At 50.8% G+C, this 23,196-nt stretch overlaps 1 protein-coding gene across 1 annotated transcript in view; it reads right to left on the bottom strand.

Moving 5' to 3' along the window:
* The window catches only part of MEGF6 (multiple EGF like domains 6), an 81,680-nt gene extending 60,730 nt beyond the window's left edge, over window positions 1-20,950 (bottom strand). The window contains exons 1-3 of the mRNA XM_063417291.1: window positions 20,153-20,950; window positions 17,013-17,147; window positions 13,199-13,308 (exon numbers count right to left, since the gene is read on the bottom strand). Coding sequence (XP_063273361.1) covers window positions 13,199-13,308; window positions 17,013-17,147; window positions 20,153-20,256 — 349 coding nt within the window. The 5' untranslated portion in view covers window positions 20,257-20,950. The remainder of the gene's footprint in view (window positions 1-13,198; window positions 13,309-17,012; window positions 17,148-20,152) is intronic.
* Window positions 20,951-23,196: the final 2,246 nt, after the last annotated feature.

The following is a 23,196-nucleotide window of genomic DNA, read 5'->3' as shown; positions in this document are numbered from 1 at the left end:
GCCGAGCAGCTGACACACAGCAGGACACACAAACAGCACCCAGCTCCACAGCCCGGTCACAGCCACCTCCCACACACACAGGTCCCCTTCTGGGGTCTGATGGGTTCGCCAGAGCCGGACCCCAGAGCGCTGGGTGGTCCAGGGATTCCCAGGAAGGCTGGGCAGGCTTGGAGCAGAGCCCAGGCTCTCCAACACCCCCTCCCTCCAGCAACCAGCCTGAATGGTCATTTACATCCAAGCCCCCAAAAATGAGCTCTAAAGGGAGCCTCCCCCTAAACTTTGAATACTCCATTTATAGCCCTTTCATCTATCAAGGATGGAAGATACCAAAGGAGTTCAGGACAAGCTGGCTGCTCCCTTAGCCCCAAACCAGTCTGTGGTCACTGTAATACCATCCAGCTCAACCTCTGCTGCAGTTTGCTGCATGGCAAAGCTTGCCTGATGGCAGGTGGACAAGCAGAGCAGGGAAAAAACCATCGATTTCCACACTGACAGCATCTGACAGGATCAAAAAGCCACTAAGAGGCAACAGAAAAGGTGTTGAAACCTGGACGGGCACACGCGATGCTGTGCAGAACTTCCTGCAAGAGCTCACACAGCCCCACCGAGGGCTGTGCCTTCACCACGGGGTGATTTAACCCAGAGAGGGAGCGAATGTTCTCCCTGTCAGCAGCTCAGGAGAGCAGGAAGGACAGCACCTCACCCTGGAGGGCGAGCACTGCCCAGCCAGGGTAAACACCCGGCTGCTGCTGCTCGGGGCTGGCCAGCAAAAATATCCCGTGCTGAAAGCTCTGATAGGAGCCTGGCCAGCACAGGGAGCGTCCTGCCTCTAAAGCAAACACGCCTGTGTTTCTTTCCAGGCAAGACAAAACGGTTCCATTCAGATCATTCCAGATTTTCTTGAGGACGAGTGACACAGGGAATATCACAGCTCCGCTCACGTGGGTTATTTTCATGTCCTTTTCACCAAACAGCCTCATCCTGCCCACATCCAGAGCTGCTCCAGCCCAGTGCTCCACAGCTCCATCCTTTCTCAAGGAGGAACCATCACCTCAAACACCAGGACAGCTCCTCTGACGGGTGGCAGATAAGGAAGGAAGGAGTCACTGATGAGGTGTCCCTCCCCAAAGCAGCCTCTCATCCTAGAGGAAAATCCAGCACAAATGTTGACTGATGAGCAAAGCCAACTCCCAGAGCACTTTTAACAGTGAAAGAGAAGATGAAAATCCAGACAATTAGGTTTCTCACCAGAAATTTGTCCAAAAAATTATTTACCAAAGAGAACCATTGACAAGAGTCAGTGAGAAATGAAGATGAAGGGAAGGATGATCTTGTGACTGGGGTCTTCCCGTATCCTCAGTCAGCACATTCTCTGTGGCAAGGACTGTGAGTTTTGAAAAATGCTACAAATAACAAAAGGCATCAAGAAACAGACAAAAAATATTAAATTTTCTGCAAGCTAAGGCAAATACAGCAGTTTCATTGGTGTTTTGGAATTTTGCAGGGCCAACATCTGTTTAAAAACAGGATGGAAACCAAAGTTAAAATGAAACTGTAATGTCAGGAAAGCTTTCTGAAGATGCTTGCAAAATGAACACTGTCCCCAGTCCCCTGTGCCTGTATCTGTCCCTCACCTGCAGGTAATGAAAATGCTCAAACCTTTACAAATGATGGGCCTGGGAAACAGCAAAGCGTTGTCTGGCAGGAGGGAATGGCAGAGAATGGGATGGCAGGGGGTCATCTCTGCCCTGGGTGTGAAATATAAATCACCCAGGAATGAAAATAATTTGAGGTTGCAAATGCAGAAGAATGCTCCTGGTTCAGCTGAGCTCTCCTCTGCCAGGAGGCAATAGAGCAATTAATGCTTTACAAACTCCGGACAAGCAGCACAAAGAGTGATTTATCCCCTCCACTTCACATTCTTCCCTGTTCCTTGTAATTAGTTCACTCCAAAATACCAGAGTTTGGACTGATTTGTTCCTTTAACTTCTGGTAGTGGAGCCATAATTTGTGTCCTTGTGTATCCTTGGCCATCCCTTTTCCACAGCCCATCCCCACCACTCTGCCAGAATGGTGACAGTGAGATCTGACAAAAAGATATTCAGGATCTCAGACATTTATTTAAAATATAACAGGCCAAAATCCCAACTTCAGGTCCTTTGTGCAAGGAGATTAACATCAGTGCCACTCCAGTATTTTCCTCTCCTCCAAATCAAACCAACCACTTCCCTTCTAATAAAATATTGGGGTCTCCAAAATGTGTGCTCGGTTTTCAAACCTGCAACCAATTATAACTGTGAGAACTGCTGGACATTTCCAAGCACGAAAACGCTTTTTATCCCTCAGGTTCTGCACAGGAAAACACTCAACATTTACCCCATCAGCTTGGATGAGAGAGGATGTGCGTGTTCCCTGCACTGATGGATTCACACTTCACCTTTTTGTCCTTGGTTCTGATTACTCAGGGTTAGGGGTGGTCCAAGGATTTGATAAAATGTTCCTTTCCAGCCTTTTCAGGTCAGCTCCTCTACCCCCACACATCTCTGGTTCCTAAAGAGGACAGAACTGAGGGTCTCAGAAGGAACAGACACAGCCACGGATGGTAAAGAAAAAGGTCCCATTATTTATTTTGGTGCTATAAATCACCATTATCTGAGGATGGTGTGAGCAATCACTACTGCCCTGGACCTTGCAGACTCAGCAGTGAGAGGGAAGAGAAAGACAACTGTGTGTCCCTGCAGCCTAAAGAATTCAGCCCAAGGAACAGCCCAGCTTTTAGGGGCTGTTTGCTACAGACTACCGTGTTCCCAAACCAGAACGTCTGTGAGCCCCCAAACACTGGAAACTTGATAATCTTCCACAGGGAGCTCATGTATCTGAAAAAAGTTAATGAAATAAAGCTTAGCAGCCCCAAAATGCAAGGAATGAGGACGTTCCTTTTGAGGTGGCACTCAGTGCCACACTGCCCAGCTCGCCCCACAGGCTGTGACCCCAGGGTTCCTTTGTTTGACCCAGCTTTAATCAGCTCCCTCCTCCTTTTCCAGCAAACCCCGCCGCGGATGGCAGCCAGGAATAAAGGCTATTGTACAGCACGGAGCTGTGTTTCACAGCAAGTCATGATAAGTGCTTCCTTTCCAAACACCCAAGTTCCCCAAACACCACCAAAGCCAAGAGGAGATCGTTGGAGTTTTGCAGATAAAACAACGGCGACAATAAAACGTAAATAAATCAGGGCATCCCTCGCTCCAAAGCCTCACCTCTTCCAGCTCGGAATTAAAGGAGGAATTTGGCAGGGCTGCTCACTGTGCTGGCAGTGAGGGCCCTGGAAGCCAGAGGAGCAGTGACAGAGCTGTGAGGATCCCTCTCAGCACCTCCCACCATTGAGACAAACGCTGTAACCACAGGCGGCTGCAAGGAGGAGGAAGAGGATGATTCCCACACTCACCATCAGGAGGGCAAACACCCCACCCCTGGTGACATGCCCAAACCCCCAGAGAACACTTGAATAGTCACAAAAAAAAAAACCACTGTTGAACCATTCTGGAAAGTTGATTTCTTTTCTTTTGCTTGACAGTGCGGTGCTCAATGCACAAAGTCTCAAAATTTAGGATAGGAAGGAAATCACCTCAGGGAATGTCTAAGGGCTTTCCTTGAGAGTCACAGGAAAACATCAGCGCTGTGGTGAAAGGATGCTCCTCCAGCCAACAAGTGGGTAAAACAGTCAGAAAACGACTCATGCAAGATCTTGAGGCAACAAATACAAGTTGCCTGTGTTGAAATTGGAGGGATCTTTCTAGAACAGTCCACTGGGAGCTGCTCCCACCTCTGCTTCCCTGGGAGCTGGTGCAGACCCCATTGTGGCATCACCTTCAGGCTGCCCAGAGGATGAAATGGAGCTAAACTGAGAGTAAGCCTGAGCAGCCACGTTTCTCTGTTCTCACCCAGCGGAGTGTAAAATGGACACGGAGACACAGAATGCTCAATTAGGCTTCTGAAATCCACCTTTCCAAATCGTCCCCACAAACCCACTAACAAGGTTATGTTTTTTCCAGAGGAGTGTGTACTTCTCACAGCCCGTGAAATGCAGCCCATGGTTTACATTTCCCACTGGGAAATGCTGATCTCTAAAGCAGAAACGTTGTGAGCAGGGGCACTGTCATGTGTGTGCTGCTTTGTCGGGGGGTAAGGATGCAGAACAAGCATCCATCTTCCTTTTAAAATCTGTTTAAAGATATGCACAATGAAATTTTCTCCCTGTTCACTGATCTGGACAGAGCTGTGGTGACGGCCAGCTCCTCTCCTCATCCTTTTTCCCTCACCTCCTCTTTTCCTCCCACTTATCATTGAACAAACTGCTACAGACTCCAAGAGCAATGGGACTGGTAGGAATATATCTCAAAAAAACTCGGCAAACCTGGAGCAAAGAGCATCAGCTGACAACACAGAGCAAGACACAGTGGTGGCAGCTCCCACTCACCCACCCCAACCCTCAGCTGAGCCCAGGCTGGACTGTGGAGAGCCCTGGGCTAAGAGAAGCCATGGGGACCAACCTATTCCAGCTGATACATCCCAGGAAGGAACACACTGCAGCCACCAATGGTGTCACAGGGCCTTCAGGTCAGTTACCAACCAAACATAAAAAGCAGTGATTAAATTACAACCCCTCGTACAATCTGGGACCACCTGGTAACAATTACAGCAGCACTCGCTGAACCGAGGGTCCCCCACGCACGTGGGCTGTGCTGGCTGCAGCTTCTCCCTCCTATTTGCAAGCTGGGAGCACCCCTGGCTTCTCTTTCCAGGCCAGCTAAAGCTGTAACTAATTAGTGACAGAAAAAGCAGGTCTGTGATTACACATTTCATTTTGTGTCATTATAACTGGCACCCCGCGCGGGCTTCCAAAATGGCTCCGAAATTCTTGGCACAAAACCCAACGTGCAGGCTCCAAAACACTAACTGTGCACTCTGAGAAAAAGGGATCACAGACGGAAACAGTGCCAGGCAGGGGTTGCAGTTTTGGGGCAGGACAGCTTGTGCACACCAGGAGATAAATCTGTAAAGTTCTCTATTGTGAAAGACAACTCAAAAGTTTGAGGCAGCCACGCGAAATCCAAGCTGGGAAAGGGCAGGGATTGCCTTCCCAAAAGGAACCAAAAGCTGGTGGGTGTCAAATTGTCACGTCTGAAAAATCAGTTCTAACCCACTGTACATGGAAATCTAGTAAGCACATTACTGCATTCCCACAATCCAATCTCCCATATATCAAATATTTGCTCTGTTTTTTTCCTACAGGAACACAATTGACTTCCTGATTTCTCCTCTGTGCTAAATCCTGCTCCTGGCTCACACAACACCTTCTGCCAAGGCTGCACTGACTGGGGAAGTTCTGTGATTCAGGAGGTTTTGTGATTAGGGAGGTTTGGTGAAGGTTTAGGTGAATGTGCCATTCTCCAAATATTCACATTTACCATCAAAATACACCCTCTTGCCAGACAGAGCTATGTACCTGCTTCAAGGGCTTTTCTTCTATCAATTCTTTTACCACACAGGGACACGCTGGCTTAGGCCAAACTCCACAAACTTTACACCTTCGACACACCAGAGCCCAAATCCTCGAGCCTCAGCACTGTCTCTTTTAAGGACCTGCTGATTTTTCAGACCCCTTCCCCCCACGAAGAGAAGATTATTTATAACACAAAGGTGGCATTGAAGCCCAAACACTCTTCTCCACGAACTAATGAACCCGTGATGAAATGCTGCTTCACAAAGCCAGTTATCTTCTCATCTAACGCTTTAGTCGCTTTCCTTGGCCACGTATCCCTGGGGACTGCAGTGATCCCCTATCAATCCCCTGCTGGCAGAGCACTGAATTTGGGAAGCTCTTTGCCAAGCATCCTGCTCAGCCCAGCCCTGACGCCTGTGGATTGCAAATATTTCCCTGCACAGCGAGGCACGGACAACTTCCCATCGCCAGGTGTGTGCCAAGGCGCTCTGGGGCTGCAGCCTCCAGGTTTTCCCAGCTCTGATCATGCAAAAGGGGCTTTTCTTTTCTTACAGTCCTTTCCTTCAGGCCTCAGCACCGTAAGAAAGAATGGGTTGCCTGTCCAAATTACAAAGTGGTTTGGTTTTCCCTGAATCTTTCACCTTAAACACCTAAAAAACCACATTTTTGTGGGGGTCCCAGCAGAGCAAAGCCTGGCTGCAGGGAGCCCAACACGCCAGCAGCACTCGGCTCTCAGAGCAGCTCAGCGAGACCCAAAGCACAACAATGGAAAATATTAGAAGCAATTTCAGCGACACAAATCAGGGGTTAGAAGACAGGGGTGTTATTCTTGGCAGTGCCCCAGATTTCCTGAATGAGCCGGACAATTCCCTGCTCTGTGCTGCAGGCTGGCACATACCGAGTGGAAATCATAATAACCTACTTCCCAGCCCGGGGGCGGGTGGGGGCCACGGGTCTCCCCCTCTGTGCCCTCCAGGCCTCCTGCAAACGAGCTCCTAATTCAGAGCGACAGAGTTTAATGCCATGAAATTTGGGGAAAGGGTAATGACACTGTTCAGGAGAACGGGAGAGAAAGAATAAATTATGGGAAGCACCACCGCCTTCTGCTCAGAGGCCAGGCAGTGTCCTTTGTGAGGGCTCAGCCAGGCGGGATCCTGGGGAAGTCGGAGACATGAGACTGATTTAGGAGGAAGAAAAGCAGAGTTTGGGCTCCCTGAGGTACAGCCCAGGCACCCCCTGCCCGGGCAGAGATGTGCTCCCAGGGGAGCCCACGATGGATTTTTCACCAGCACGGAGCTCGACCGCAGGCAGGAGGTTCAGGAGTTCAGTCACAGCCTTTCAGCTGACTAAACAAGGAGCCTGCAGCAGCCAGGAGGTGATGGACAAAGCAAAGCCGCCTCTCAGGGACATTAAACTGTCAGCTGGACACGGTTCCTGCCAAGGCTTCCAACCTGGATCACAGGCCTGAGCTGCCAGCCCTGTGATGGTGCACATGGTCAGGCTCTGGGGCTAAGCTGGGCTCCAGGGCTGTGCCAGCCTCCAGAGCTGTATCGTGCTCCAGGACAGAGCTGGGCTTCTGGGCTGTGCCAGGCTCCATGGCCATGCCAGGCTCCAAGGCTGTTCCAGGCTCCAGGGTTGTGCCAAACTCTAGGATTGTGCTGGGCTCCATGGCCGTGCCAGGCTCCAGGACTGTGCTGGGCTCCAGGGCTGTGCCAGCCTCCAGAGCTGTAATCGTGCTCAAGGACAGAGCTGGGCTTCTGGGCTGTGCCAGGCTTCTCAGCTGTGCCAGGCTCCAGGGCTGTGCCGGGCTCCAGGATTTTGCCAGGGTCCAGGATTTTGTTGGGTTCCAGGATTATGCCAGTCATCAGGGCCATGCCAGCCTCCAGGGCTGTGCCAGCCTCCAGGATTGTGTTGGGCTCCAGGATTGTGCCAGTCCTTGGGCTGTGCCAGGCTCCAGGGCTGTGCCAGCCTCCAGGATTGTGCCAGTCCTTGGGCTGTGCCAGGCTCCAGGGCTGTGCTGGGCTCCAAGGCCATGCCAAGCTCCAGGACCATGCCAGGCTCCAGGGTTGTGCCAGGTACCAGGGTCATGCCACATTCCAGGGCTGTGCCAGGTTCCAGGGCCATGCCAGGCTCCAGGGTTGTTCCAGGTTCCAGGGCCATGCCAGGTTCCAGGGCCGTGCCAGGTTCCAGGGCCATGCCAGGTTCCAGGGCTGTCCCAGGCTCCAGTGTTGTTCCAGGTTCCAGGGCCGTGCCAGGCTCCAGGGTTGTGCCAGGTACCAGGGTCATGCCACATTCCAGGGCTGTGCCAGGTTCCAGGGCCGTGCCAGGTTCCAGGGCCGTGCCAGGCTCCAGTGTTGTTCCAGGTTCCAGGGCCGTGCCAGGTTCCAGGGTTATGCCAACGAAGCAAGGACAGCGGGTCCCCATGTGCATTCCCTCCCTGCTCGCCAGGTGATGGGTGAAAACTCAGTGGAGTTGGCAAAAAGAAACCCAGCTCAGTGTGGGGTACCTCACTCTGGAGCCTTTTAAAGGCCATTTGTGACTAACTGAAGTTTTTTTATTTTAATGGGTCGATTACAGTGTAGCTGCTTTCTGCTCAGCACTAGGGAAGATCCCATGGGTTTTCACCGTGTCTCAGACTCCGATGCTTCCTCAAACGAGCATTAATTCTCCTTCCTACCTAGGGCCAGGCTTTACCTCCACCTGAGCTGAAAATCAGAAGACAGCAGGACCTCACCTGGATAGAAACTTGAGCTCAGGACAATTTTGACCAGCTTTAGGCCAGCAGCTCAGGCTGAGCTTCCCCAGGCCACACTGCAACAGTGACAGTGTCACCCACACTAAATCCAGTCATGGTCACTCACATTAAATCCAGTCATGGTCTCCTCTTTAGCCTCTTTCCAGCTCTCCTTGGTGCCTTTCTGCCCCACCACGTCCTTTCTGAAGGTGGCAGGGGCTGGCTCAAGAGCACAGGCAGGCTGTGGGTGGCTGAGCTCCAGCTCCTCCACGCACACCAAGAGTTACAGACTCAGAGGGACTCAGCTCTTCAACATCTCCAGCTGAAAGTGGAGATCACAGAGATTAGCAGACATGCAGGCCCCTCACCTAATCACTGAGGGCTTTACCTGTGTTATTGAAGCCAGGTGGAATTTAAGTAGCATCTCAGAGGCCACTTGAAACCAGGCAGCTCAGTCTGAGAGTTGAACTATCAGTGACCAGGCAGGGAAAGAACCTGATGCCATCCTAAAAATGCAAAGGGTGCCTTGACTTTCTTCTGATGCCATCCTAAAAATGCAAAGGGTGCCTTGACTTTCTTCTGATGCCATCCTAAAAATGCAAAGGGTGCCTTGACTTGTGACCTTTCTCCCTCCCAAAGAGATGAACAGTCCAGCACAGAGGGCAAAGGAGGGCAACAAATCCTCACCCTCTGCTACCACCAGAAGAGAAGGGACAAAAGACACAACCCTGCCAGGGTCAGGGCTCCCTGCCTTCACCCCTGACAGCCCTGGGGGTGGCAGGAGCAAGGCCAGCTGTCACCATTTCAGAGGGCACATGGGGAGAGGAACAAATCCAAATATTCTGTGAGACCACTGAGGTCTCTGTTTCTAGGAAATTTTCCATCTCTTTCTGAGCTATTTGCTCCTAGCAGAGCCCACACCCTCCCAGTCCTGTCCCCACTGCTCTGTAGTGGGGACATTTCTTCACTTTTAAGAGCTCAGAGACACAAATCTGACATGAGAAAGGGGAGGACACCCCGGTTTTGCTACAGACAGCTCCAACCCGTGCTAACAGTGAGCACCCCCAGTGCAGTGGATGCAAATTCCTCTTCCAGGCACCAGGACAGCTCTGAGAGCCCAAACAACTCTCCTGCCCTGGGACAGAGTGCTGGGACCTCCCATCTCATAACAGTGTTTAGCATCACAATCAATGCCAGGCACCTTCAAACAAGAAGGTGGCAGAGGGCCTTAACTGGTTACACACGAGCCTGAAGTGCTGAAAATTTCCCCTCACAGGGGCTGGGATTTTTTTTTTATTTTTAAGGAGGAATGATGACCAGCAAAGAGCAAACAGAACCCTGCAGGGAGGAGATGCCAAGGGAGAGCAAGATGTTCTCACTGCACAAGAGTCTTAATTAAAGTGTCAGCAGAGATGCCCTTCCCCTGCTCAGAACTGGAACACCATCAGTGATCTCTAGAGGCAGATAGGAAGGGCCACAAGTCCCTGGCTGACGTGTTCTGGCACAGCTCTGTGGCATTCAGCAAGCACAGGCTGACTCCAGACTGCCACAGCAGCCAGAGGAACCTCCAACATCCAAAATTACCAGCCTGGCTGTGTGTCCCTGCCCCAGCACCTCGCTGATGGTCACTGATGAGATCTTCCTACCCCTCCTCTGCCCCAGAAGGACACGCTGGTGCTGAGGCCAAAGCCAGCAGCAGGAAAAGCCATCACAGCCCTGCAAACAACACCCTGGAGCTCCTCGGGGTGAGGGTTTGGTTACACAGAGCCCACACAGCTCCCCAGGACAGTGCAGAGATCAGGACGCACAGCCTGGCTCGGGGCACCTGCAGGGGCAGGCAGAGCTGCCCCATTTGCCCGTGGGGCTCTGCAAACAGAGAGCACAATGCCCTCCTCAGCCCTACCCTGCTGGCTGCTCTCCTGCTGCTCTCAGGGGCCCAGAAGATGATTCACTGAGCAATATAATTTTATTTTCTGTCCCTGGAGGTGCCCCTGCCTGTGCTGAGGGCCAGCAGAGATCAGCTCCCTGTTGTGCCTGTTGCAGTTGAGGTACATAAATACCAATTTTTCTGTCCCAGAAACAAGGGTGCAGCATGTCCTGGGTGTGAACCCAGTGGCATCCAATTGGGTTTGAAGGGCTGAATGGGGACTGAGCTCACCATCTCCAGGTCATGATCCACCTCACCCTCCCCAGCAGCTCAGCAGCAATTCCTGCAGGAGTTTTTGGGCTGGTGTCACTCTGCTTTTGGAACTGGCTGTCCCTCCCTTCTTCCCTCCAGCCCATCCCTGCAGTGAGCAGTCCCTGAGGAGCATTCCCAGCCCCGGGGATGAGAAGGATGAGTTCAGAGCGTGCCCTGAGCAGCTCCATTTCCTTTTCTCTGCTTCCTTCCTGCATGGAATTACTCATTTCCTTGGCAGGAAAAATCATTACAGAAGGTGCTTTTCTGAGTTCAGCTGAGGTTATTATCTGCTCACTGACAGGGGTTACGAGGCACCCGTGGAGCTTCCTCCCCTCAGAGGGTTGTTCTCCTGTGCCACAGCTTGGAAGAGGAGGAATAAAAACAGGTTGTTTGACACAACTTTTTATCCCTTTATTTTAAGAAATCCTTTGCTACAAGCATCAAAGCCCGGGGAAGGCACAGACAGCCTCTCCACAGAACAAAAGGCAAGGAGCTATGGAGACATTTTAGTGCCCTGGAGGTCAGTCCCATCCTGACTGCCTCCACAACAGAGCTGGCTCTGACTCCCCTGATGGCAGGGCAGATCCCAAAATGTTCTGTTGTTTCTCCTGCCTGGCACTTAAATCCAAAGCTGCTTTTCTGTGGGGGAGGTTGAGAGCACCTCCAAGGTCTAAACCAGACAAGAATCAGGCCCCCGAGGCAGGGAATTGATCCCACAGCACCAGGAGTGTGCACAAGGTGACATTTGGTTCTACACCTAAGTTTGGTTCCATTCAAGAGGTTTTTCCTTGCTCTCAACACCTCAGAAGCAGTTTCCAGTTAAATGTTTCCCCAGCTGGATGTGGCAGCAGGATTTAGGGGCAGGAGCCAGGAGTGACACAGCAGCTGCCTCCTGTGTCAGGCAGAGAATCTGGAGGGAAATAGAGAATGTGGGGCCCACAGGGATAAAGCTGCCTCTGCCTTCTGCAACAGCAGCACAAATTCATCTCGTGGGCTGATATTTGCACATCCCCACCATGTGCAAACCTGAACACATCTCACAGCTCCCCCCAGTTGGGAGGACACGCTTCCATGCCTGCCTGGCAGGGAATTGCACTGGAAGAGAGCAGGAATCAGCCACAGCATCCCAAAGCCTCAAATCCTGGGTCTCCAGGGCAGACCTGGCCAGTGTCACCCCCTCCCCTGTGGCTGTGTCCGAGTCCAGGACATCCCTCTGGCCACCCTGGAGGGTTTGGAGACCGGACAGGGCGGTCTGGGGTCTGTCCAGGGGGCTCAGCCAGCCTCACACAGAGCCCAGGGGGACACTGCCTCTGACCCCTGCCATGGCAGTGAATGCCCACAGTGTGTGAAGAATCACAAGCTGGGAGAATTCAAAATAAGTAGTATTTAGTTTATCATAGAATGTAAATGTAGAATTTAGGATTTTTAGTATAGGGGGTTGAAGAGACAAGATGGAGGAATTGGGGAGTGGCCCCTGTGCTCCTTGTTCTTGCTCTCATCCCCCATCTTTTGCTGAGTTGGGTTTTAGAGATTGGTTTAGAGTAGAACTGACATGTTAGCATAGGCAGTAGGTATTGGTACAATTTTGTAAATAAAAAGTTCATTGTGGACGGTGGTTGGGTCAGGGGTACTGTACATAAGGGGCTCTCTGAGCCGCCCAGTCCCCCGCGTGTCCTGCTCTGCTGGGGACGCCCTGCAGAGCTGGGACACAACTGAGATCAGGAACCCTGCCAGGGAGGCCTGGCAGAGCTGGGACAGAATTGAGATAATAAAGAATAAACAACCTTGGAAATGTGCACTGGGGACTCAGCTTGTCGTCTCTGCCTCTGGTGTGAAACACCCAGGGCAAAGAGAAGACGGAAAACCTGATTACCTCTGGGAACAGCAACCCCGAGGAGAATCTCAGGAAAAGATAACCCTGAGAGCTGTGTGTGCCCTCCTCCAGGCTGGCACCACCCCGAGCCCAGCTCACCCTCTGAGACAGGAGGGAGCAGGCAAAGGGTGGGTGCAGAAATCCCAAACCCCTCACAGGGGCAGCTCCAACTCAGCCAGCTCTAAAATAACAAACCCCTGACAAACCTTCTCTAAGGAGCTTCCAGAGCTTCTGCCAGTGGCACCATTGGAAACATCAATTTGGCCTTGATTTTAAACATTTAGTAGCATTTGGCTACTAAAGTTACTACTGCAAGTGGATGGACGGGACCCTGAATGTAGAAATGCTCAAGAAATGGAAAAAATGCAGAGTGCTTCCCAAGAAGACAGAGCAGCATCCTTCTGATGCAAGGAAATAATAATAATAATAACAATAATAACAATAATAATAATAATAATAATAATAATAATAATAATAATAATAATAATAACAATAATAATAATAATAATAATAATATAATTTGCTATTTGTATTATTGAAATATAATAGTGTAATATAATAATATATAATAATGTATATATTGAAAGATATTATTATTATATTATATTATATTATATTATATTATATTATATTATATTATATTATATTATATTATATTATATTATATTATATTATATTATATTATATTATATTATATTATATTATATTATATTATATTATATTATATTATATTATATTATATTTTTATTATTTGTATTATTCTTCCACCAGGAAAAAACTAGAAAAAAACCCATGACAGTTATTTTTAATCAGATTTAAAGACATTTAAAGACATTTTTAAAGCATTTTCTGCAGGCACAGGACTTGAAATGAGCCCAAACCAAGGAGGTTGAGCAGAACAACACTTACTGTGCAGGCAGCCAGCATCTCCTGCGAGCTGGGACCATCCTGGGCAGCACCTGTAGGTGGTGTGGGACCTCACCTGGTACACCTGCCTGTAGCCCGTGTAATACACAACCCTGAAACACAAAAACCCAGCCAAAGTCAGCTCCTGCAGGGCAGGAAAAGTGGGAAAAACAGAATTTGTAGCCGTGGGTGCAAAGAAAATGAGGAATTGGGTTTGCAAACGTGCTGCCATTGTTTTCCACACGGCCTGGCAGTGATCACTGATGGTAAGAAAATACTGAATACTCCTAATTTACTCTAATTAGGAACACAAGAGACAACGCCCAGGTCTTCATAACACCCCAGACTGGTTTTTTCCTCCTTTTCTAGACTATTTACAGCTCTGAGCTCCTCCCTAACACTCCTTGCTCACAAAGGAAACATAAATTTTCAGAACAATTTTAAGTATTTCTGCTTTAGTGAGCAGGAGCAGGTGTCTCTAAGGGGCTGATGAGCTGAAAAATCCACATAATCCTGATGGCAACACCAAGAGTTGTGTTGGACACAGCAAGGCTCCACAGCTTGGCAGGGAACACTGAGGGTCCCTTTAACTGCTCCCAGTAGTTCCCTCCAGGGTGGGAGCTGGGGGAGCAAAGCAGGGACTGATCTGAAGCGTAAATAAATAAAAGCGACACATTTTTTTCCCCGGAAATTTGGTGTTGTGTGTTTGTGAGGATTGAAACGCAGATAACACTTCTGAAGCTGATTTTTTTTTAAAAAAGCTCCGTTGGCAGAACATGAAACTGCTCCACCAAAGCAAATCAGGCAAACAACAACAAATATTTGGCACAGCAGATGTGTTGTGCATGTCCACTGAAAATATTTATCCTAACTCAGTCGACTTGTTTGATTTTGTCTGAATGTCCCTACAAAAAAAACCCAAATAACAGTGAACCGTAAATCCCTGGGAAGGAAACCTTCAGCAACTCCTGCGTGCCAACCAGCACGTGGAAACACAGCTGAGAGAAATAAAAGCAGATATCTTCTCTTTTTTTTGGTTTTGTATGAGCTGTTAACAAATTATGAAGGAAATTGTTGTGCTGCAGAAGCAGCTGAGAAAGCAATCCACAGGCACAGGCTCCAGCCCACCGGGATGCTCTTGGTACCTGGAGCTCTCCCCAGCCCAGCAGGAAGGAGAAGGGGAGATGGTGGATGCAGGGTGGGGTGAACATGACAAAGAGGCTCAGGGATGGGGAGGAAAAACTCAAAATATTGATGTAGGACAGCTCAGGGTTCTTTATGCCCCAGCAGGGCCCTGAGCAGCCTCTGTCCCTCCCTCCTGGGTGCTCTGTCCAGCACTCCAGACCCTTCAGCTGCTCCAGGCAGCTCTCAAGGACAGGCAAATATTGTGACAGCCTCAGTGTCTCTGAGTCTCTTGGTGCTGCAGATGGGAAAGAACCACACAGGAGATACTTTATCTTCAGCGTTTCTCTTTTGTTTTGTGTTTTAAGGAGTCCCTGGCACAGAAAATGGAGAATAAGCCAGAACTAATGGAACCCAGGGAATCCTGCTGTGTCCTGCTGCTGGAAAATCCCCTTCCAGCCCCTCTGGGACAGCGCTGTGATTCCTTCAAGCTTGGCTATGGAGGGCTGAGCAAAGCAAAGCTGCCTGCTGTCCTGACTCTCCGGGAAGCTGCACAAACCCATCCCTTCCCCAGGAACGCGCAGCAGCGCAGCCCGAGGATGCTCCAGCTGAGCAGAAGCTGCTTTTTCCAGTCACCTCCAGTCACTCAAAGGCACCGAGGCAGTTCCAGGCCAGACCCTGGAGCTGTGAATACACTTCCTGAGCTGCCAGAGCCAGGTCCAGCTGGAGCAGCCCCAGCGTCCCTGCGAGCGCTGACACCACTGCCCAGCACAGGGGAACTTGGCAGGACAGCTCCCAGCTCTGGGGAAAGCCTGCTGCAATGGGAGCTCCCAGAAGTTTAGAGAGAGGGGATCTGGGACCAAACCTTGCCCAAGGAATGTTCTGCTGATAATCCTTTCCCTGTCTGGATTTCACAGCTCCCGGGGTGAAATCCCTCAGTGGCTCCTCCTCTGTGCTTCCATCAGGAACAGTGTTAGCACCGGGTTGTTCTGATACTTGCAATGAAGCAGAACAGAAAGTTATTTCATTTTGTGATTTGTGATGTCAAATCCATCCTCTGAGGAGCTGAAGGGACTGCTGGGGCTGAAGAGCTCCCAGCCTTTGAAGTGGAAGCAGACAGGGCACCCATCCTTTCAAAGCTTTCCCTGAAAACACAGCCAAGAGTCAGACTCTGTTGGCTCCTTTGTTAGCAGGACACAGATCTCATCACCAGGGTAATTACCAGCAATTACAGGTTAGGAGGAATTCCTAAAGTCAGGACTTAAAAGCTGTCTTGAGTCCAAGATGTTTCTTTGAAACGACAACTATCATTTTTATTCTGCAAAGGCTTGTAACTCCCTAATGAGGCCGGAAAAGCAGGTGGAGGGTGGAAGCAGCTTGGGCACGTTGTAGTTTGGCTGCTGGGTAGGTAAGAAAAGCTCATTTTTTGTGCTGTAACACGTGTTCAGAGACCTCCTTCCTCAGGGCCTCTGCCCAGCTCCCATCTCTGGCCAGCTGGGAACTCAAGAGATGCTGTGATTAGGTGGAAAAGCACTCAGGGTTTGTTCCAACTCCGTGCTCGCCTGTGCAAGCCCAGCTCAAGCTCTTCTCAGTGGGCCTGAGCATGGTCCAGCTCATGGAGTGAGAGGGAGGTGGTGACCCTGCAGCAAATCCTCCTGACCAGCACCTCAGCAGTCCCCGCTCTCACAGGTGGCCCTGCATCACCCCATGCCCTGCACCACGGCCACATTTACTGTTATTTTAGCCAATAACTTGGCCCCAGCTCTGCCATCAGCTCTGTCAACAAGCACTGAGGGGCTTTGAGGAGGAGATGTCTAAAGGTACAGGAATAGTGCACGTGATGAGAATAAGTCATTCCATTCATGTGGTTTGATCATAGGAAACAGATGTCTCACATTGTCTGAAGATGGGAAACAGCCCACCATGGGGATAAAGCCTCTTGACAATGAAAACAATGGACAGACCTTCTCTTTGGGAATTCCTTCCCAGCTTAAAAACTCTGAGTGTCACAGAAATGCCAGGTTGAACCAGAAGCTCCTCCAGCAAAATGCCCAAAGGGTTTGCCAGGCTCTTGTGTTCTCCTGCTTTTAGCCAAGAAAAATACCCTGTGAAATAGTGATATACCCTGTGAAGTAGTGATATACCTTGTGAAATAGTGATATACCCTGTGAAATACTGATATACCCTGTAAATAGCAGTGAATACCCTGTGAAACTCCTTACTGGAAGTCCATGAGGTCAGGGCCACATCTCTGCTTGTGGGACTGTTCATATCAAGCTGTAAAAGAACTGCTCTGTTCCCTGATCACCACATCATGCAATCATAGAGCCACAGAATCACAGATCAGTTTGGGTTGGAAGGGACCTTGAAGGCAGGTTTCAACCTCCTGCCACGGGCAGGGACCCCTCCCACTAGCCAAGTAAATGCCAGGCACCAAGGGTTTCCTCCAAGGCGTTTCCTCCTCTTTCCCTTGAGGGCTGTGGGACGCCCAGGTGAGCCTCAGCCACACTGTCCCATCACTGAGACTCCTTGGAGGGCACCAAGGCGTTCCCCTGGCTGCTTCCCACTCCCCAACACAGCCAGGGGAGCAGCACGGGCGCAGAACAGCTGCCAGTGAGCACCAAACTCACCTCCCTGCTGCTGCTGGGGAAGGGGAGCCCCTTTTCCCCCCCTCCAAGGAGGGGAGAGCACCTACCTGGGCTCGTAGCCCGTGCACCAGCGGCGGCCAGGACAGTCCTGCCTCCAGAGCCTGGCAGCGCGGGTCAGCGCCTGCACGCACGGCTGCCGCAGCCCCACCACGGCCAGCTCCTGCTCCGCACACACGTTGGGCCTGCAACAGGGAAAGGCAGGAGGTGAGGGGTGCAGAGAATGCAAGGGGATGCAGGGGATGCAGGGGGATGCAGGGGATCCAGGGGGATGCAGGGGATCCAGAGGGATGCAGGGGGTCCAGGGGGATGCCAGGGATCCAGGGGGATGCCGGGGATCCAGAGGGATGCAGGGAATCCAGAGGGATGCAGGGGATCCAGGGGGATGCAGGGAATCCAGAGGGATGCAGGAGATCCAGGGGAATGCAGGGGATCCAGAGGGATGCAGGGGGTCCAGGGGGATGCAGGGGATCCAGGGGGATGCAGGGAATCCAGAGGGATGCAGGGGGTCCAGGGGGATGCAGGGGATCCAGGGGGATGCAGGGAATCCAGAGGGATGCAGGGGCTCCAGGGGGATGCAGGGGATCCAGGGGGATGCAGGGGCTCCAGGGGGATGCAGGGAATCCAGAGGGATGCAGGGAATCCAGAGGGATGCAGGGGATCCAGGGGGATGCAGGAGATCCAGGGGGATGCAGGGGATCAGAGGGATACAGGGGATCCAGGGGGATCCAGCTGTGGCGTAGCCCTGATTTCGCGTCTGAGATGTTTTGGTTTGTGAAATTTCTCTCCCTGGCCATTTGCTGTGTGTATGATGTGAAATGAACGGCACAAACACACAAAGTTCAGCTCAAGAAAAGAGACAGGGAGCAAGCTTAATTTTCGCTTTGATATTTGTACATTTCTGGCACTAGCTGTGCATTGGAGGATGGAGTTAACACCTCCTCAACCACACCAGTCAAAGCAACAGTCTATCGACTTCTCCTCCAAAGAAGAATGCAAAACGACAGAATAACATTGACTTTTGTGTACATGAAAAACTGTGAGAATCCTGACTCCAAAAATGTAAACTTCAGAAAGCTAAGAAGAACTTTAGAAGAACAGGGTGACAGTACATAAGAAGAAATGTTTTGCTAACTGTATCTATGTCATTTATTCTTTTTAGAGGAGGGACTTCTTGATGGCCCTCAATGTGGTTGAAGAGGTGTTAATTTGCCCATCCAATCATATTGGTCTCTGTAAATAGTATACAAAGAAATCACATTTTGAATAAACCCCTTTTCTTTACTAGCCTTCTGAGAATTTACAGAGTTTGTGTGGTTCATTTTGTGTCCTACAGCGACAGTGTGGGAGCTCACAGTGGTCTGTGGGCCCCATTTTCTGAGGCCTGAGAATTGCTAGGTGTCCCAAGAAAAACCTTTCAGCATTTTTCTCCTTTCCCAGGCAGCTTTGTGTAAACAACTTTTCTTCCCATAACATCTCTAAGTAAATAATATTCCCCTCCCATAACAACCTCTCTCCCAGGTGTTATTTGTGTTACTTAACCAATGGAGAGAGGTGCCCATCCTTTGGACCAATAATGTGCCTTTTTAGCACAGCAGGCTATAAAAATGCTGAAAGGAATTGCAATAAAGCCTTCTGATGTTCTTCTACCTGCTGGACTCAAGCATCTTTATCTTTGTGTCTAATTGCAACAGTGGTCAAAGAGAATTTCTTAGGCATCAGGCAGCTTGTGAGAAAGCAAGTCAGGTAGACTTTCCCTGGCATCTGCTCTGGGGGAGATGTGAAAAGATATTCCAAACAATTTCTGATTTTTTCCACCTGCTGTTTTTCCAACTTGTTTGCTTGCAAAGGTGTTCACAAAGAGGTGTCAGCCTAAATGACCCATCACATCCAATTGTACCGAAATGCTGTATAAAAAGGATGTGCCCTTAATAAACTTTCACTGTATGCCCTCCAAAAAGATTGGAGTTTTCTATATCGATATTTCAGCGATATATGAATGATATAACAATATCCAGGGGGTGCAGCTGTGAGGGGTGCAGCGCTCCCACTGCCTGAATTTCCTGCTGACAGGGCAGGAAGGGCTTGGGCAACCCCCTGCATCCACCTCCTCCTCAATGAGTTCCATCACTGCAGGGAAAAGAAACGGTGCCAGGCCGAGCAGCCTCAGGGGTGGCTTCTTGCTCATTCAGAGGCTAATTCCAGTAAATCAAAGAAATGCACTTTGTTTCTTCTCTAATCCTAACTCTTTCTCCAAGCACAAGTCAGTGTGTTTAACTAAGGATGAAGAGGGAGATGTTTGTCCCTGACTCCGTGAGACACTTGGTATGCGGGGCTGCTTCTGCTGCTTCCAACGGGACCCAGAGTTTTCGCAGAGATACTTTCTATAAAAGAAGTGAAAGTCACTAATTTGGACGTGGTGAAGCTTAGAGGTCACAGCTGGCATCCGACTGCTCCAGGCTGCTCAATTCCGACCCCGGAGTGCTGGCACAGGGCTCTGCTCCAGTGCCTCGTCCAAGAAGTCCTGAAAGTAACAGTCAGGGCAGGAGCACAAAACCCTGACGTGGGGAGGAAAAGCTGCTTATTCCAAAACTTTTATCTTCTAAAGGACACCCTTTTTTTTGAAGAATTAAACCCCTCGGGGAGGGCGGCTTGGAGTCTGCACCCCACACCACACCGGCTCCACGGACAAAGGGAATTACAGTGATCCCCTGGCTCTGAGAGACCATCTTCTGGCAGGAGGCCAAGTTTGCAAGGAAGTTTTCCAGAGCAGCCAAATGATTAACACCAAACTGTAACTGTAAAATGTAATTAAAAAGAGCAGCCTACGTGCTGCTGGAGTAACAGCAGCAGGCGGGGAGGAACGTGGAATAAGAAAGATTTGTGAAGTGAAATAAAAGCAGCAGGTCTTGAAAGAAAGGGCAAAGTATTCACACAGAAATCCTCTCTTGCACTTAGACAGCAGTTTCAGTGAAACCAAAGAGTTCCCTCCTACAAGAAAAGACTATCCAGGTTTTCAATTTTCTATTCCCCTTCCTGCACAACTTGTAGCAATAAAGAAACCCACAACAGCTTCCTCCCCACCACCCCTCCACTCTCTGCTTCACCCTTGATTTGAAAACTTCATTTGGCTCCTGCTTTTCCATTCCCTGCCCGACAAATCCCTCCAGAACTCTTCCTTTCTACTCACATGTGGGGCTGCAGTTTGCTCCCGGCAGCCAGCGGAGACATTCGCAGCGCCACGATGAGTGACAGTGCCACGATGAGTGACAGTGCCACGGCAGGAAACTCCATCGCAGCTGCTCCTCTCCCTCCAGGTGCTTCCAGCGGTTCTCCCGGGAATCCCACAGCCTCCTCCAGCTCAGCTCACCGGTTCCTCCTCCCCGCAGGCTCCTGCTGCCTCCTGCTCCCAGCTTGCCGGTGTCTCTCCTTGCAAAGGACAAAGCTACCGGAGCACAGGGCAGTCCCCGCAGGGGGAGAGCGGATTTATCATTCCTGGATGCTTCCTCCCCTCTCGGGTTCTGCTCAGCGAGTTTCTTCACTCCATTGCAAATTACAGCTCAGGCTGAAGCTGTGTTTTTCCCCAAAGCAAACCTGGCTTCTCATGCTCGTTTGCTCGCAGTGGAATGCACTGAAGTGACTTTTCCTCCTGGGATTTGCTTCCTGCCAAAGCTCGAGGACCTGGGGGCTCACAAGACCTGTGTTGTGCCCAGCAGCCAGGCCCATGTGGGCTGAGCTGCTCCGGAGCTGCGATCCCCTTCCCAAGGCACTTTGAAATCCAGCCCTTGGCAAGGGGAAGGAAAAAGGAGGAGTGCTCTTGTGGCAGGAGAATCTCACCTCCCAGGGGCTTTTCCCGAAGCAGGCAGGGTGATCCCTCACTCCATCCACAGAGGTGCAGGCATCCTCCTGCCGCGGCCAGGAGCGAGGAACTCCCGCACACCACGCACCAGAGCAGCTTCTCTGAGTTTCAGGGGAGTAACAAAACTTCCCCCTGCCTTTCCCAGGTCCAGCTCCTTTCCCTCACATGCTCTCTTGCCTCTTTGCTCGCTGTCAGTCAGAAATCCCTCCCACGAGCTGTGCCCAGCCCCGAGCAGAGGAGGGGGAGGCCCTGCTCGCAGGGATGGAGCAGCGGTGCCTCGGGGCTGTTTCTCCACAGGCAGCTCTTCTGCACTACCCAAGGCCAGCTGTGGACACACCGCCCCAAATCCCTTTCCCAGAAGCTCAAAAAAACATCCCGCAGAGATTCCACCTTCCCCACGCACTCCAGATAACAAAATCGATCACTTCCCAAGGAAGTTCTGCTGGCAGGGACATCTCCAACTGCAGGATGAGAAGGAGCAGACCAGAGCAAGGATGCTGCACTAAACATCTCAAGCACCTGCCAGCAAACCCTCCCCAAGGGCCAGGAGGAACCAGAGCAGCAGCCGGGCACCTCTGAGGTGCCCAGAGCACATTTGGCCCAGGGCAGGTGCTGATTTCCACCAGAGAAGCAGGATAAGAAGGGTTGGGGGAAGGCTGGGATAGTTTCATGGACATATTTTGTGGCTGAAGGACAACCATTAATCAAGACTGAGGTCCCCCAGGGCCATGCCCAAAAGCTGCTGGCTCTTGGAAAAAACTGAAGCAGCTGCTCCTTACACCAGAATCTTCCCGAGGTCACAGCAGTGCCATAAATCCTCAAGAGAAAAGAGCAGGTGAGGGGGGTTAATGCTTCCACTTAGCAATAAAATATCAGCCAAGCCTAACGGATGGGAAGAAAACATCCTTCATTCTTCCTTGAGAAGAAAGGCAGCTACATAAAGATGTTTTATAACAACAGAGAGAGCTCCAGGATACAATAAATCCAGGCCTCTCTTCTTCTATCTGGGATTAAAAAGTTAGGACTTTCTTACAGTCGGAAAGAGGCTGCTCCCAGTTAGACTTCCAGGGATTCCTCCCAACGGGCAGGGATGGGGCAGAGCCGGCAGTCGGGCTCCCTCTCCAGGACACGGCTCGAGGCCAAGGATAGGGAATGATCAGTGTAGCCACAGCTCCCACGCTGCCTTAGGTGACAATCCCGGCTGTCACACAGCTGGGACACAACTCACTGCATGCTCCTGGCTGGCCTGGCACGGCCACTCTCCCAGCCACAGCCACCCTGGCCAGGCTGCCTGCAGGGAGAAGGGGAAGGTCCAATGGGAAAAGCTGCACTTTGAGGAGTGACCCAGCACAAAATCAGCTCTGCAGTCCTTTTAAAGTCCCTTTAAAGCCAGCAGTGAGGTTTCCCACCTCAAGAGGCCCGTGTGAGCAAGGGCTTGTGGAGAGCACAGCGGGGGATTCATGGGACACATATGAAAGACAGATATCTGAAACCCTGCCCCGTCTGTGAAGTCAATTTAGTATGTTTTCAATTTTATATAATTTCCCAGCACAGCCGCCCGCCGAGGATGTCATCCCCTGGCTCCGGGTAAAACAGCCCTGAAAGTGGTCCAAGATATGATACAGTTTCATAAATACTGATGATAATATCTGCAGTCATGCCAGAGACCACAGAAACCGAAACATTAACGTGCCATTCATTCCCCAGCATTATTTAATCTTCGTTATCAAGCGTGCTGGATGTGATACGGGCGCCAGGGCTCTCCATGCACAATCCTGTCCCTGTCCCACACTGCTCTGGTACCTTCCTGAGCTCTGTCTTGATTATATTTAAGGATCTTGTACATCTGACCCAGATCTGCTTCACAGCAGCTCTGCCTGGCCTCTGTAGACCTTTAAATCTTGTTCCTATGTGGGTATATGAGAGTCTCACCCAGACCACCTGGGCAGAGCAGAGCATCATTTTGGCTGAGCTCAGGGCCTCCCACTGTACGTTCTGTGATGTGTGTGGGTTCTTGTCTTAGCCCTGAAAATCCACAGCAGAGCTGAGACAGGCCTCATACACCTCTGGGTGTGCAACTGTGGGGGCACCTGGGACCTCACACAGCCCCAGGTGTGTGACAGCAACAACACCTGGCACCTGATACAGCTCTGGGCAGGGGACAGTGACAGCCCCCACCACCTGGTACAGCCCCAGGTTTGTGATGGTGACCGTAGCCAGTACCTGGAGTGTGTGACAGTGATGGCATCTGGTTCCCAACACAGCTCTGAGTAGTGACAGTAGTGACAGCACCGGCACCTGGCATAGCCCTGCCGTGTGATGGTGATACCTTGTACAACCCAGGTGTGCGATGGTCACAGCACCTGACACAGCCC

This window comes from Prinia subflava, chromosome 21 (genome assembly GCF_021018805.1).
Source record: "Prinia subflava isolate CZ2003 ecotype Zambia chromosome 21, Cam_Psub_1.2, whole genome shotgun sequence".
Classification (NCBI taxonomy): domain Eukaryota; kingdom Metazoa; phylum Chordata; class Aves; order Passeriformes; family Cisticolidae; genus Prinia; species Prinia subflava.
This window is presented reverse-complemented; position numbering and strand designations above follow the sequence as displayed.